This window comes from Emys orbicularis, chromosome 17 (assembly GCF_028017835.1).
Source record: "Emys orbicularis isolate rEmyOrb1 chromosome 17, rEmyOrb1.hap1, whole genome shotgun sequence".
NCBI lineage: Eukaryota > Metazoa > Chordata > Testudines > Emydidae > Emys > Emys orbicularis.
This window is the reverse complement of record NC_088699.1, coordinates 17,952,393-17,967,552: the sequence shown is the minus strand read 5'-3', so window position 1 is coordinate 17,967,552 and position 15,160 is coordinate 17,952,393. Positions and strand designations below refer to the sequence as shown.

General features: G+C 44.2%; 1 protein-coding gene across 2 annotated transcripts in view; it reads right to left on the bottom strand.

Moving 5' to 3' along the window:
• ATP2A3 (ATPase sarcoplasmic/endoplasmic reticulum Ca2+ transporting 3) overlaps positions 1-15,160 on the bottom strand; it is a 135,548-nt gene that overhangs the window by 73,717 nt on the left and 46,671 nt on the right. For both annotated transcript variants that reach the window (XM_065418464.1, XM_065418463.1), the window contains exons 3-5: positions 13,554-13,636; positions 4,698-4,802; positions 2,606-2,744 (exon numbers count right to left, since the gene is read on the bottom strand). In XM_065418464.1, the coding sequence (XP_065274536.1) occupies positions 2,606-2,744; positions 4,698-4,802; positions 13,554-13,636 (327 nt within the window). The remainder of the gene's footprint in view (positions 1-2,605; positions 2,745-4,697; positions 4,803-13,553; positions 13,637-15,160) is intronic.

The following is a 15,160-nucleotide window of genomic DNA, read 5'->3' as shown; positions in this document are numbered from 1 at the left end:
AAGAGTAGGGGACAGGAAGGATTAAAGGACTGGACTGAGACCCAGAAAACCTGGGTTGTATTCCTGCCTCTGCCACATACTGGCTGTGTGATCTTTGGGGTCTCTCTGTGCCTCAGTTTCTGCATCCATAGAATGGGGATAGTACAAGGGACGCAGGAAGGATGAACTCACTGATCTTTGTGATGCCCCTGAAAGCCAATAAATATACAGGTAGCTCAATGCGGTTGGAATAGAGCTACAAATAAGAGGAGGGACAGGAGGATAAGCCATAGGATGAAGTACACGAATGCAGATGGAGGCTACCCAAACCCAGATCCAAAAGCACAAGTCTCCCCAGTGCTCGCAAGCCAACGCTTTCCCCTCAGCCTCTCTCGCCCCTGCACTACTTGTCTTCCATGAATAACAAACCAAAATTACCAAGGATTCCAGCCCACACAGACGGAACAAATAATATTTCCCAAGACATTAAAAGCCCAGCTCATGTAAATGTTACACTTGCATTGTCTGCACATTTGTAAGAAGGTACTGAGGGGTGCTGTGGGCTGGTCTTTAGTCTCAGTGTTGTTGGGTGGCAGGTGTGAACATAAGAACGGCCATACTGGGTCAGACCAAAGGTCCATCTAGCCCAGTATCCTGTCTTCTGACAGCGGCCAATGCTAGGTGCCCCAGAGAGAATGAACAGAACAGGTAATCATCAAGTGATCCATCCCCTGTCGCCCATTCCCAGCTTCTGGCAAACAGAGGTTAGGGACAGCATCCCTGCCCATCCTGGCTAATAGCCATTGATGGACCTATCCTCCATGAATTTATCTAGTTCTTTTTTGAACTCTATTAAAGTCTTGGCCTTCACAACATCATCTGGCAAGGAGTCCACAGGTTAACTGTGCATTGTGTGGAAAAAATACTTCCTTTTATTGGTTTTAAATCTGTTGCCTATTAATTTCATTCGGTGACCCCTAGTTCTTGCGTTATGAGGAGGAGTAAATAACACTTCATTTACTTTCTCCACACCAGCCTGGATTTTATAGACCTCTATCATATCCCCCCTTAATCATCTCTTTTCCAAGCTGAAAAGTCCCAGTCTTATTAATCTCTCCTCATATGGAAGCCGTTTCATACCCCTAATAATTTTTGTTGCCCTTCTCTGTACCTTTTCCAATTCCAATGCATCTTTTTTGAGATGGGGTGACCACATCTGCACGCAGCATTCAAGATGTGGGCATACCATGGATTTATATAGAGGCAATATGATATTTTCTGTCTTATTATCTATCCCTTTCTTAATGGTTCCCAACATTCTGTCTGCTTTTTGAACTGCTGCTGCACGTTGAGTGGATGTTTTCAGAGAACTATCCACAATGACTCCAAGATCTCTTTCTTGAGTGGTAACAGCTAATTTAGACTCCATCATTTTATACATATAGTTGGGATTACGTTTTCCAATGTGCATTACTTTGCATTTATCAACACTGAATGTCATCTGCCATTTTGTTGCCCAGTCACCCAGTTTTGTGAGAGCCCTTTGTAACTCTTCGCAGTCTTCCTGGAACTTAACTATCTTGAGAGTTTTGTATCATCTGCAAATTTTGCCACCTCACTGTTTACCCCTTTTTCCAGATCATTTATGAATATGTTGAATATGACTGGGCCCAGTACAGACCCCTGGGGGACACCACTATTTACCTCTCTCCATTCTGAAAACTAACCATTTATTCCTACCCTTTGTTTCCTATCTTTTAACCAGTTACCAATCCATGAGAGGACCTTCCTTGTTATCCCATGACAGCTTATGTTCTTATGGATACGGGTCTGGACTGGGAGTCAAGATACTTGGGTTCTATATTCCCTAACTTTGGACAAGCCACTTCACCTCTCTGTGTCCAGTTCCCCAATTGTAAAACAAGGATAATGATACTCATCTTCCCTTGAACAGAGCTCAGGGATCTAAGATCTAAGTATTATTACTCCAGGTGCGGCCTCCCCAGAGCCACATGGAGAACAACTCTCACACCTTTGCTTCCTGGTGCAATGCCTCTGTGTCTGCAGCCTAAAGTCCTACTAGCACCTTTTGGTACCACATACCATTGCAAGCTCATGTCTAACTGGATGTCCACTATCATTCAGCGGTCTCTTCTTCATCTCTCCTCCCCAGTCTTAGCATGCTTTGAATTTAGACATGCAAAAATAAAAGCACACATGAGGGCTTCATTTTCCACCCCAAGATGGCTACTGTTATCCCACAACCCTTAAGAGAGACCATTTTCTTTCATGGAAAGCCATGCAGACCAAAGCCTAACTTACTTCAGACGAGCAGAGTCAGCACAGTGCTGGATATTCAGTTTAAGCCAGCACACAATGCTGGAGCGGTGCCGGTTTCAGCTCACTATTCCGTGACAAGGCTGCTTCAAACAAAAGTTGCTCAAAACTAAAGAACCAGGGTGATGGTTGAGTTTCGCCGCATTTTCAGTTCAGTTCTAAACTCACTCAGGGTTGGGGTTAGTTTAGAACTAACCCATAGCCCAGCAAGATGTTGTCATACCTATGCATACAGCCAAGGAGATTGGGGGGGAGGGGGGGGAAGAGAGAGAAGAGATCATTGGCATACCTGCCACTTCCACAATATCCCCAGGAACAATATCTCGAGCCCGGATCCTCTGGACTCCGTTCCTGTCGGCACGGATCACTTTTCCCATTTCTGGCTCGTATTCCTTTAAGGCTTCGATAGCACTCTCCGCATTTCTCTCCTGTAAACACAGCGTGGAGCAGAGCTTCAGGCAGTTGTACCGTTTAGATGGTGATGAGGCATGGTGGTGGCGGTGGGGGGGGTAGCTGTTGATAATCAGCCCTTCCCCTATTCAGCTGCCTAGACAGAGGTATGAACTAGTTGTGTGAACAAGGGACTGGGAGCCAGGAACTCCTGAATTCTAATCTTGGCTTTGAAGTCGATTTATCTTGTGGTATTGGGCAGGTCATTTAACCTTGCTATGCCTCATTGTCCCCATGGCTAAAGGGAAACATGTTTACCTACGTCAGATGGGGAGGGGTAGCGAATGGCTTCAAAGCAGTATATGAAGTACTACATTTTGTGATGAGTCTTGGATGTGCCAGAGGCAAAGGGGCATGGAACCATCTGAGAGGAACTGGTAGAGTTGTTAATGGTTAGAACAACGGAGTCTCAGGATTTCTGATTTCTAGACTGAACTCTGCTGTGGACTCACTCTGAGACCATAGGAAAAAGTCATTGAACCCAGTCTTGCCTCAGTTTCCCTATCTGTGACATAAGGGTTAATGCTTGCCTAGAGCACTACAGTCGTGGACCTTAGTGAGCGAGTGTTTGGAAAACGCTTTGAGGTTCTTCCATGGGAAGTGTTCTGAACATACAAAGGAGCATTAGTATTTTGGAACTACGTCAAAATGGAACAACAGGATCTTGGGGGGAAAAACACCTAGAACAAATGATCCGTCAGCCTAATCGTGTCTTGCTCTTAAGAATAGGGATTTTCTACCCAGACACATTTAGGCTTAACTTGCAGCACCACTGAGCACTGGATGCAGCAATTAGAATATCTCAAATAAACTTGAAACTAAGTTAAACAGCAGCTTTAAAATATTAAGTAAAAAAAGACCTTAGTGTCCTCCACTTAATCAGAATGGATGCTATCTTGCAAGATGTTCCAGGAAGCAACAGGCAAATGAAAGCATCTGATAATGAATGCTACTTCAGTTGGGGGCGCATTAAGTAGTTTGCTTAATGAAAATGCATTTGGCCACTTCCAAGAGATAAGTGGTGTATAACCTAGTGGTAAATAAGTGTGACATCCCAAACTTCAAACTATACAAATTGCCAAATAAAGATTAAGGGATGACAAAATAAAGATTACATATCGTAAATGTCACTCTTATTCTATTTTTATTCAGGATGACATTTTATATCCTTGTAAAGTTCTCATGGATGATTTTTTTTTTTTAAAGTGAGCTCAACGGGGAGAATTCACCAGCACAGGGTCTATGCCCTACTCATTAGTTACCAACTTTGCCAATACCTGGCAACGGAACACACTGTTCTCAGCACTGGGGCGTTTTGTTTGTTTTTTGGGGGACTTTCTCCCTTGTGCAGACCAAGCTCCAGCTGAGTCTGGCTCCTCATTTTCATTACTGTTTGGCAATTAAAAGCCTGCTTTCATCAACCTCAAGTCGGGTTCACGTTTTCCTTACCAGAATTTCTCCCTTCATTCCCCCAATGCTCCACAGTCTTATTTTTATTTTTGACAGCCGCACAATACTTCCCTCACCACAGGCTTGTCTTCACTGCAGAATTAACTCGAGTTATAACTCAAGTATTACCGCTCACCTGAGTCCCTTTCATGTGAGTATGCTGGTGCTTTTGCCTCGAGTTGGCTGGCTCGAGAGGGGGTAAAGGCCACAGCTTTAGTGAAGACCACTGTGCAGCTTGAGTGTTATTTCACAGTGTAACCATTCTCACTTGGGCTTGGCTAGCTCGAAAGAGAGTAAATTGGATTGTATGGAACTCGAGTTAACTCTGCAGTGCAAACCTAGCACATGGTTCCAACTCATGAGCTTCCGTTTGTGTCATGCAGGTTGTACAGTTCCAGGCGCCCGGCCAATAGTTCCACTGCTCCCAAACAAACCTCAGTGCTTGTAGGAATTAAAGAAGAGAGACAAAAGCGGTTACGTACCTGCCACACCCCCACAACAGCATTGGCTAGGAGAATCAGCATGATGACAACTGGCTCTACAAATGCAGTAGTGATCTCTTCACCTTCTTCAAACCAGGCCAGAATCTGCAGGGTGGCAAGACACAGTGTAACTAGGAACCGCTAGCTGTTTAGGGCATCACTCAAACCACTGAAGGCTGAGGCAGTCCTTCCTTTGCCTTCCCTGGGCTTTGGATTAGGCCCTTCATCATGGGTGTGAATGCCATTAGTGTTAAACGCCTTGGTTCAGCAAGGTATCTGAGCATGTGCTTAAACTGCAAACACACGATTGCTTGCACTGCAGTCAATATAACGGGACCACTCAGGTGCTTAAAGTTAAGCTCCTGCCGAAGTAGCTTGCTGAATTGGATTAGTGTTTTACAGCCCTGAGGCACCCAGAGCTATGAATCAGATGACCAGGTGAGAAAAGCACAAGTGCGGCTGTAAAAAAAAAATCCCTCATGCCCATATTTTCACTCCCTTGAGCTGCTTGTCAAAGCATTTGTACGCCAAGATCACAGCACTGCCACAACAACACTATAAAGCATTCAAATATCAGCTTGTTCAAAGGCATGTATGTATCAGCAGTTCCCACTCCCATGTTGATCTTTCGGGAGGGAGTCCATCTGCAATTCCTCCTATTAGAAACCAGCCCCACCTAGAACTGCTGAAGGACAATTACAAGGCAAACTGGTTTTCTTGCCAGCAGTCCTGAGGTGCAAAGTCAGGCTTAAAACGCAGCTGCCCAGGATTTGCTCGCCTGTTGTGTGGCATGATAACATGTCATTTTCACGAGACAATTACCGGCTGATATGGAATGCCGTTATTAAAAAATGACAAAGCAGAGAAGGTGGGAGATGGTAGGAGATTTGTCAGATGGTTGCTTATTCAAGTGGACTGGAAACCAGTTTGTTAGCTCACCAGCTCATGAATGGCTCATGTTATGCTTCACTGACCTATGTTTGGGCTTGGAAGGAATCAATATTGTATGGGTTATTTTCAATGAATTCCATCAGATCTGTTTATTTTCCCCCTAGATTCTCTCTTTATCCACTTAAGGTTTTGCACTAGCAGAAAATAAGATAAAGGCACTAAAAGCTTCTTATTCAAAATGTTATGACGATGCAAGTCAGGATTCAGAAATAATAGCATCTCAAAGTTCTATTTTACATGAGATTTCTCACATGAGAAAGATAGCACTGACAACAACATGGGCTTGATCCAGAGCCCACTGAAGTTGATGGAAAGACTCCTTTTAACTTCAGCCTGAGCCAGGGTTGGGTAAGTCACCAAGTATTTACCAAGTACAACATAATAAATTTTTCTACATTTCCCTCTCTGTACTCTTGATTAGCAGCTATGGAACTTTTCCCCCCTTGGGTTTTGAAGAGAGAAATCAAGGAACCTTGATATATACTGATTAAAATCTGTTCCTTCCACATCTATGCATAACCCGCCCTCCCTCCCCGTCTCAGCCAGTAAATAACTCTGGTGCATGACTCTGGGCTCTGCTATTATGTTCAAACCAGCAAACCAATTCACGAGGTAGCTGGGGACGTAAGGCAACTGTCCACTAAGGAAAGTGGAGCTGTATATGTAGCATGGTCCCCATACTCATCGGAGCTGAGAATCTAGTAAAGGGAGTCAGGTGATTTCCATCAGAGACTGGGAGAGAAGGGTCCCTAATAGGCATGGCATTGAAATCAGTCAGAGGCCGTTTAGGAGTCAGAACACGAGTTCACAACTCGCTGTCCTTTCCTGCTTTGATGACCAAGATAGTACATCCAGATGTGTAATCATTTGTGTTTAACTAAACAAATGCCTGAGAATCAAGCACCTTTGAGAGCAGAGGGACACTGAATTAGTGATTATACCTCAAGGAAGTAGCTGTGACATCCGTGTTATGTTTACAGAGTTCCCTTCCAGTTACATCAGCCTCTCTCTCTCTCACACACACACACCCCTCATTGCCTTGATTTTACAAAAGCCTGGAGTTTAGCTGACTGAAGCAAGGAAGATGAGGGCCAAAGCTGAAAGTCCAACTAAAATCCCCAGCACTGTGTGTAGGTTTCAGAGAAACTCTGTCATTCAGAATCCCAAACGTCAGGATTGGTTTTCAAGTACTGCACATGCAGATTACCAGCTGGATGTGGTCACTGGCATGTGCAATTGCTGCCACCACATAGGCAGTCACAGGTACAAATTAAGCATGCAAATGGACACGCACTTTTGTGCGTGCAATCTCTCTCAAAGTCAGGTCCTGAGACCCTATGACTGCTTTAGCTTTTCAGACATGCCACCTGGAGTCTTTACAGGAAAGTCCCTTATTCAGCAGCAAAACCAAATAAGTGCAACAGAGCAGGATATAGTTGCCTAACCTGCACATCATTCTCTTAACACAGGCGTTTTCTGCATTCAAAGAAAGAACCACCATAAAAGAACAAACAAACACACACCAAAGTTAATCACAAGAGCAGGTTTTCTAAAGCTCAATCTAAATGTGGAGGCAAATCTGGCCTGACAACATGCCTTAAAGAGATAGCCACGTGTATTTTTCCACAGGCAAGAACATACTATCCAGAGAGCATCTAAAAGGTTTGTGATATTAGACATTTCTAGTGCAGCCAACACTGTAGTTTCTAGGCACCACTGAAAGTATGTGAAATCAGTGGCACAGTACAGTACCAGGCACCACTAATATGTTGAGAATCAGTGATATAGTTTCTAAGGCCATGTCTAACTGGCAATTGAACGACAAAACTTTTGTCTTTCAGAGGTGTTAACCCCCCCCCCCAAAAGACAAAAAAGTTTTGCCGCAACAAGTGTCAGTGTGAACAGCACCTTTGCCGACAACGCAAACGCCACTCATTGGGGTAGAAGTTTTTTGTCGGCAGGAGAGCCGACAAACAGCGGCTACATTGCGTGACTTTTAGTGCCACCGACACATCCACGTTGCTAAAAGCTGTGTAGTGTAGACATAGCCTACGTGTCATTGATAGCAAGTGAGTCAGCAAGAGCGCCAGCATTCAGATTACTGTGTTGTATAGACCAACTGCTATACTAATGTATGGACTTTGTGCTGATTCACTATATATTTGTTCAGAACAACAGATGTGGGAGAGGTCACTGGGAGGATGGTTACACATTAGTAAAGCTTCAGGATGTGTAAACTGCCAGGGCGAGTTTGCATACATGCCTCAGTTACAGAGTACACTTTGCATCTGGCAAGAGGAGTTGCAAATGAATCAACATTAAACCCCGGCAAATAAACACAGGCTTTTAAGCTTTCCATTGAAAAATTAAATACAGCGGGGGGGGGGGGGGGGGAGAAGAGTGGAGAGAGAAGAGACTCTTATTAAAGATGTACCAGTCTTGCTGAGAAGAAAGGTGATAGGTAGAGCTAACAACCAACCAACTCTAAATCCTTCTCCCAAAACTCAAACCCAAACCAAATCCACCCAGCGCTCCCATTTTTCATTTCTGTGCCAAAATTGCCCACACAAGCTGTTATGGGGGTGTTTCCAAGCTGTCCAGGAAGTACTAGAAATCTCACCGAAAAACCTGTTGTCATAAGGCTGCCATCTCAATTTTGAACAAACAATATTTTGCACATTGACAGTGCCCTGCAGCACTTTACAATACCCTCACTGGAGGAGGGAAATTGCAGCAAAGAAGTGAAGCGACTTCCCAAGATCTCTCAGCAAGTCAGAGCAGAACCAGGAACAGAACCGAGTTGTTCTGACTTCTTGTGCCCTGATCGAACTGCTAAACCATGGGATCTCCTTGCACGCCCAAACAAGTTTGGGTGAGGTCAGATAAGCCTGCCAAGCTTTCAGAGGATCACTTGTAGTGACAGCTGAAATCTCAACTTGAAAGGCACATGGCCCCACCATAGCTGTCATTAAAGAAAATCTGTCATGATCCACAGACATCGAGCTACATTGTGGGTGCCCAGAATCAGTCTAAAAATTCTTTTCTCTAGCAGCAAGACGCTTCCTCATCTCTAAGGTGGAGATGATCTACATACCCATCTTTCTAAAGTGATTTGGGATCTATGGATGAAGAAAGCCATTCATACATCCTCTAGAATCTACATTTCCTCACTGAAATCCTCAAAAATACGCACCATATTAAGGTATAGAGCAATTAAATACTACATTTTGGTATTGGTGTCAAGTAAATTACATCCTAGATTTTGGGGAGGCACATTGTTTAGTGGACAAGACAGAAGAGAGAGAGAGAGAGACGACCTAGGTTTTAGTCCCAGCTCTGCGACAGGTCACTTCCCTCATCTGTGCCACAGTTTCTGCTCCCACCCTTTGATGTCTTGTCTATACAAGCTCTTCAGAACAGGGACTGTCTTACTATGCATTTGTGCCACAATGGGACCCCAATTGCAGTTAGGGCTTCTTGGCTGATATCAACATTTTCTGCAGTAGCGGTTTCAAGAGAAGACAAATGTATACATTCCAAATAGCATTAGACTCAGCCATGCCATTAAATCCCTTTCCTAATAGGACAAAATTCACAAACAGTGAGACGGTAGAGTTTGCTTCAATATCTCAAACTCTCATTCACTCATGACTTTGGCATCAATAGGCTCTTTAAACAGAACAGGCTCGACTAAGCTAACAGCAGGTATAAGAGCAACTCCTACACACGATGGCATAATGCTGAAATTCCAACTCAAGAATCTAGCTGGAGAAAAATAATGTAAAACGCTGGATTTTTTAATTAAAAATGTAATGCCTCTGACTAGCAGTAAAGTGGCTTTGAGACACCCAGACATTAAACTGTCAAGAGAGAGGCGTTATTTCAAAGCAAGAGGGTCCAAACTAACAGATTTTGTAAACAATTTCAGGACTCCTCCTTCCTTGATACAGACAAACGCATGGATTCGGTCCCTGCTGTTTAGATCGGAATGTTGATTAATATGTGGAATTTTAAAATAAGCTTCACTTATATAAGAAGTTCCCTGTCTCACCTCCAATAACCCACACAACCTTTGAACAGGCAGAGTTCCCACATCATCACACCAGCGGGTATTGTTTAAAAATAAGCCTCACCCTCTTTCTTGCACTCTGCCTGTGTACTTAACTACAGCCCTGCCGCAGGATTGTACTTGCCAACATAAAAAAGGGCATTTTCTCAGCCAGGCTTCACATCCCTCCCTCTAGATCCCTCTTCTTCAGAAAGCCACTCAAGCCTTTAATGTACCAGAGCTGGAGCTCCACAGGCCCTTCTGATCCAGCTAGTTGGGAGAAACAGCAGAATAGCTCTGCATCTCCCCACAGGGACCCAAAGTCCAGCACCCAATCACTCTGTTCATCTCTTTCCACTACGCCCAAGGTGCATCCCTAACAGTCTTTTCTGTCTCTCTCCCCTACAGAGCTCCATAATACCTGGAATCCCTGTCCATTCCCCCCAGTCCTAAATCCTTTCACCCTCTCTTCCAATAGACAGCTCTTCAAGGAGAAACAGCCCACTTCCACCCCTTCATTCAACTTAAAAAGAGGTTCACACACAACATCATGAAAATGTCTGTTCACCAAAAATAATAATAATAATAAAATGTTCTTTTAGGTATACAAGTAAAGCTTCAAAGATTTCCCCATACTACTACTTTCCTACCCTTCCAAAAATGCAGTCCACTCATCCTTCTAGATTCCTGACACTCTGGAATAGAAGAACGGAACAAGTCATTGAATCTTCTGCTATGCAGAAGATCAGATCAACCCTCCATTCTTTTTGTCCCATGCACGCTTTTCCTGGCACTAAGGATGTCTTCACTGCAGAGTTAACTCTTGGCACGTGGATCAGGGCACCCAGGCCAGCTTAGCCCAGATGTGAGCAGCCACACTATAACGCTACATTTAAGTTAGTGAGGCCACAGAGGCTCTGTACTTCCCCTACGTGTCACGAGGCCTTCTGGGGGTACATCCCTTGGTTCTTAGCACTTCAGTAAGCTGAGCTGCAATACGATTCTTTCCTAACGAATTGTGGGAGAACTTGTCTGTTCTTCTGGGCATACAGGGGGAATTGTGAGAAGGCACTGAAGGACCATCATCACTCGACTGGTTTAGCCTGTCTCCCCACTAGTTACCAGCCAGAGTGAAAAGCAGCATTCAGGCTTTGCCTATAGCCCAGGATAGCCAGCTAGCCCAGGTTGAAAGCATCACCAAACTCAAGTCAGGAGTTTTTGTGTGGGGACAGAAGCTTGGTTAGGGACAACCACCAAGTAAGAGCCCAGGTTAACTCTGCAGTGAAGACCAACTCTCCGTGGCTAATTGTACCCATTCTAGATGAAACGGTTTTCACGCAACTCACAAGGGAAGCTGAATTTAGTTTCTTACACATGCCTTGCAGCAGAACATCACCTACTAAGCAACACCTGGGCTCAATGGGAGATGCTAAATACAATCTTATGATCTTTTCATGCAGTAACTTAGAACTTTTAGCAAGAAATAAGGGGAAAATCTGTGTACGCGACAGGATTATAGGCGCTTTTTCTGTCTTAGCCTTGGAGTCTGCACACAAGGCTAATGGCCTGCAAAAGGAAGTTTTAATGGACAAGAGACCATTAAAAGATAACAATGAAGAGAAAAAAGTTGAGACTCAGTGGTTCAAAACTGAGATTGCCCAAATGACTTCAGTGGCAGGCTGCTCAGGCCCCAAACAGCAAAGCACTTAAGCACATACTTACAGTGACAATATGCTTAAATGCATTGCTAAATTGGAACTTTAGAGAATGCAGAACCTCTGCAGCTGTCACAAAAACTACCACATCTATTCATGTCATTTGTGTCTCTTTGCATATTAACCGACCTTTGGTTGCAACTTTGCCTACTACTTTAAACACACATCCTATCCTCCTTTACTCTTGTTCAACACCTATTCAAAAACATGCTTTTACATTAATTCTACATTCACGTGGTTAAATAAATGTACTGATTTGCCTGCCATGCTCACTCATCAGAGCAGCTCATATTCTTGGATCTGTCAATATAAAGGGCTTGAACTTCCAGCGGGCGGGGGGAAGAGGAGGGAGAGGCGAAGGCAGAGGGAGGACGGGACAAGCTTAACTTAAGTGCAGAGCAACTCAAAATAACTTTCTGCTGTGGCTCCTCCAGCACATGGATTTTAACACTCCTGTTAAAATTCCTACTGATTATAGCTCTTTTGTGCTGTATTCACGCTTTATAATGATATTTCCTGAACTGCATGCAGTTGAGATTGTCCACTCTTTGGGTAGGCACGGTATTTTATTTTGCTTGTACAGCATCTAGCACAATGCGATCTCAAATTCAACTGGGGCTGACTTGATCACAGTGTACAAATACCCACATGGGGAACAGAAATTTGTTAACAGAGGACTCTTCAATCTAGCAGACAAAAGTAGAACAAGATCCAATGGGTGCAAGTTGAAGCTAGATACATTCAAACTAAAAATAAGGCACCATTTTTTTTTAACAGTGAAGATAAATTTCCACTGGAACAACTTACCAAAGGTTGTGGTGGATTCTCCATCACTGGACATTTTAAAATCAAGAGTGTGTTTTTCTAAAAGATATTCTTGAGTCCAACCACAGCTAACAGGACTTGAAGCAGGAATTATTTCAGGGAAGTTTATGCAGGAGCAGGAGGCCAGACCAGATGATCACAGTAGTCTGTTCTGGCCTTAAAATGAATGGCTCTATCAAGATGAAGTGCTTTATCCAAGATAAGACAGCAGGTCAGTGGTTGAGCTGGATATATAGCCCGGGTCTCCTGACTCCCAGTGCAGTGCCTTGTCCTCTAGACTGTACGGTCTCCCACTACACCACAGTATGTTGCTATTCTGCAGGAACTAGCTAGAGAGCCGCAAGAACAGTAGAAAGCGATACCACGTTAAATGAAAGCGCTCGCAGTCTTCTAACTGGGCAGTTATTGAACTAGTTTGAAAGGAACTTATTACAGCACACTGTGAAACATATGCAGCTAAACAGCTGTGGCTTTTTAGAAGTCTGACATGAATTTTCAGCATGAATTATCTGGATCAAAGGTTTAAATTTGCCAAATCATCATTAAACTCAATGGGACATCCTGGTAATGGCCAAGTTTCAAGGTACATAGCTGCTGTAGAGTTTCTAATTTCATGGATATTATTGGGATTGGCTCTGAACATATAACATGTGGCTCAGTTAGTGGCACTTATACCCCTGAGGTCCTTCTGCCCATCTCTAATAGAATTCAGTGCGAAATTTACAGAACCCAGGAAATTTTGGGATAACATGAATGGCTTGATCAATATTCCCTAATATCAAAGCTGGGGGCAAGCTATTGTCAGTTATCTGCACAGTCGCTGCACTGCTGGTATAACTGCCTTGTAAAGCACCTAGAGTCACTGAGCATCCCATAAACCTGTTCTGATTAAAGTGCTATACTCTCTAGACATACCTTCTTTTGGGCTAAATTTTATCCCCTACGCTATGGTGGGTTTGGCACAGCAGACTTATATTGGGGGTAGGAATCCTCTGCCCCCTAGCTATCTGAGTCCCATGTCTGCTGCTGCAGCTCTGAGGTTGCAGCAGATCTTGCTGCTGCTGGTCCTTTGGTTCCAAAGAGAGGGCCTGACAGTCCTACCCCATACCTCCTTTCTGTGTACTTTTCACTCACCTGCACAGACTTCCCCCAAGTCCCGTTTCCTGATGCAGCATCAGTTCCACTACAGTCAGGAGCTTTGCACGTGCATAGAGGGGCCATCAACCACTATCTTTGCTTTTAGAGCACAGACAGTGCTGACTGGTATTTGTTTATTTGGGAGCATCACACACAGAGAGAGGAGACAAGGATACTTACAAATGACACAACAGCAGCCAAGAGAAGAATGCGCACAAGGAGATCTTCAAACTGCTCCAGCACCAGCTCCCAGAGGGACTTTCCTAGCAAAACAAAACATGGAAGCACCATAAGCGCTATGCAGATGCTGAAAATGAACTTGGGAGAGCTCAAGCTACTAAGCCTGCTTGGGTGCAAGGGGGCTGTGCTCTGCTTTGAGGTTGGACACGCTTGAGTTAGAATTACTGGCATTACTAACTGTGGGCTTGACTGAAGAAAGCATCCCTATTCCGGGCCACACTTAAATATGCGCCTACGCCCCAGTGAAGTCAATGGGACTGAAACACATGCCTAATGTAAAGCATATGCTAAGTGCTGTCCTGAATCAGGACTCGGATCATTGCCAGCTCAGCTCCAAAGGTGAGCATGTGGCAGCCATACTGATGCCTGACCGGATCATGCTACGCTCCACCAGCATGAATTACAGCCCTTGCCAGGGGTTGAGCGGAAGACAAATGGGGATGGAAGGAGGCAGCCAAGAAACAAGGCAGTGTTTCCTGGTGGTGATCACAGATGGCTAGTAGACAGAATGGCCCTGTGCACAGGGATATCACTAAAAACTGATGCACCTGAAGTTTCCTTGGTTTAAGAAAAAAAAAAAAAAAAAAATGACACGCACACTTTGAAAAGCCCAAGGTTTTTCTTTCAGTGGAACGGAGATCCCTGCCTGCCATTGCAGAGCGATGCATTGCTCTAACTTCTGGAGTAATATAACTCACCTTTCAAGGGACAGTATGAAGGATTTTCACAGCCAAAATTTTACCTATCAGACATGGATCCTCCTCCAAACGAAGTTTGTTTGCATGTTTTTTGTTTTGTTTTTAACTAAAGAGACTAACATTCAGCCCCCTTCCCTTCATTCATGTACTGTTGGAAACTGCACATACTCGACTTACAGGATGTATAAATGCTGGTTAGTGCTGAAGACAACTATTCTTCTTACGCTTAAAAGGATCGCACCACCCTTGCTTCATAATCCCCAACAAATCAGTGTACAATAGATGCCTTTTTATCTGACAGCCAACAGTCTAGCGGTCAGAGCAGGGAGATACAAATGGATATAAACTGGCCGTCGGGAAGTTTAGGCTTGAAATTAGACGAAGGTTTCTAACCATCAGAGGGGTGAAGTTCTGGAACAGCCTTCCGAGGGAAATAGTGGGGGCGAAAGACCTCTCTGGCTTTAAGATTAAGCTTGATAAGTTTATGGAGGGGATGGTTTGATGGGATAACGTGATTTTAGTCAATAGGTCAATAACGTGCCATCGCTGGTAATTAGTAACAATGGTCAATGATGGGATATTATAAGTTGTTATAGAGAACATTTTCCGGAGGGTCTGGCTGGAGAATCTTGCCCGCATGCTCGGGGTTCAGCTGATCGCCATATTTGGGGTCGGGAAGGAATTTTCCTGCAGGGTAGATTGGCAGAGGCCCTGGAGGTTTTTCACCTTCCTCCGCAGCATGGGGCAGGGGTCGCTGGCTGGAGGATTCTCTGCGACTTGAAGTCTTTAAATCACGATTTGGGGACTTCAACAGCTGAGTCAAGGGAGAGAATTATTCCAGGAGTGGGT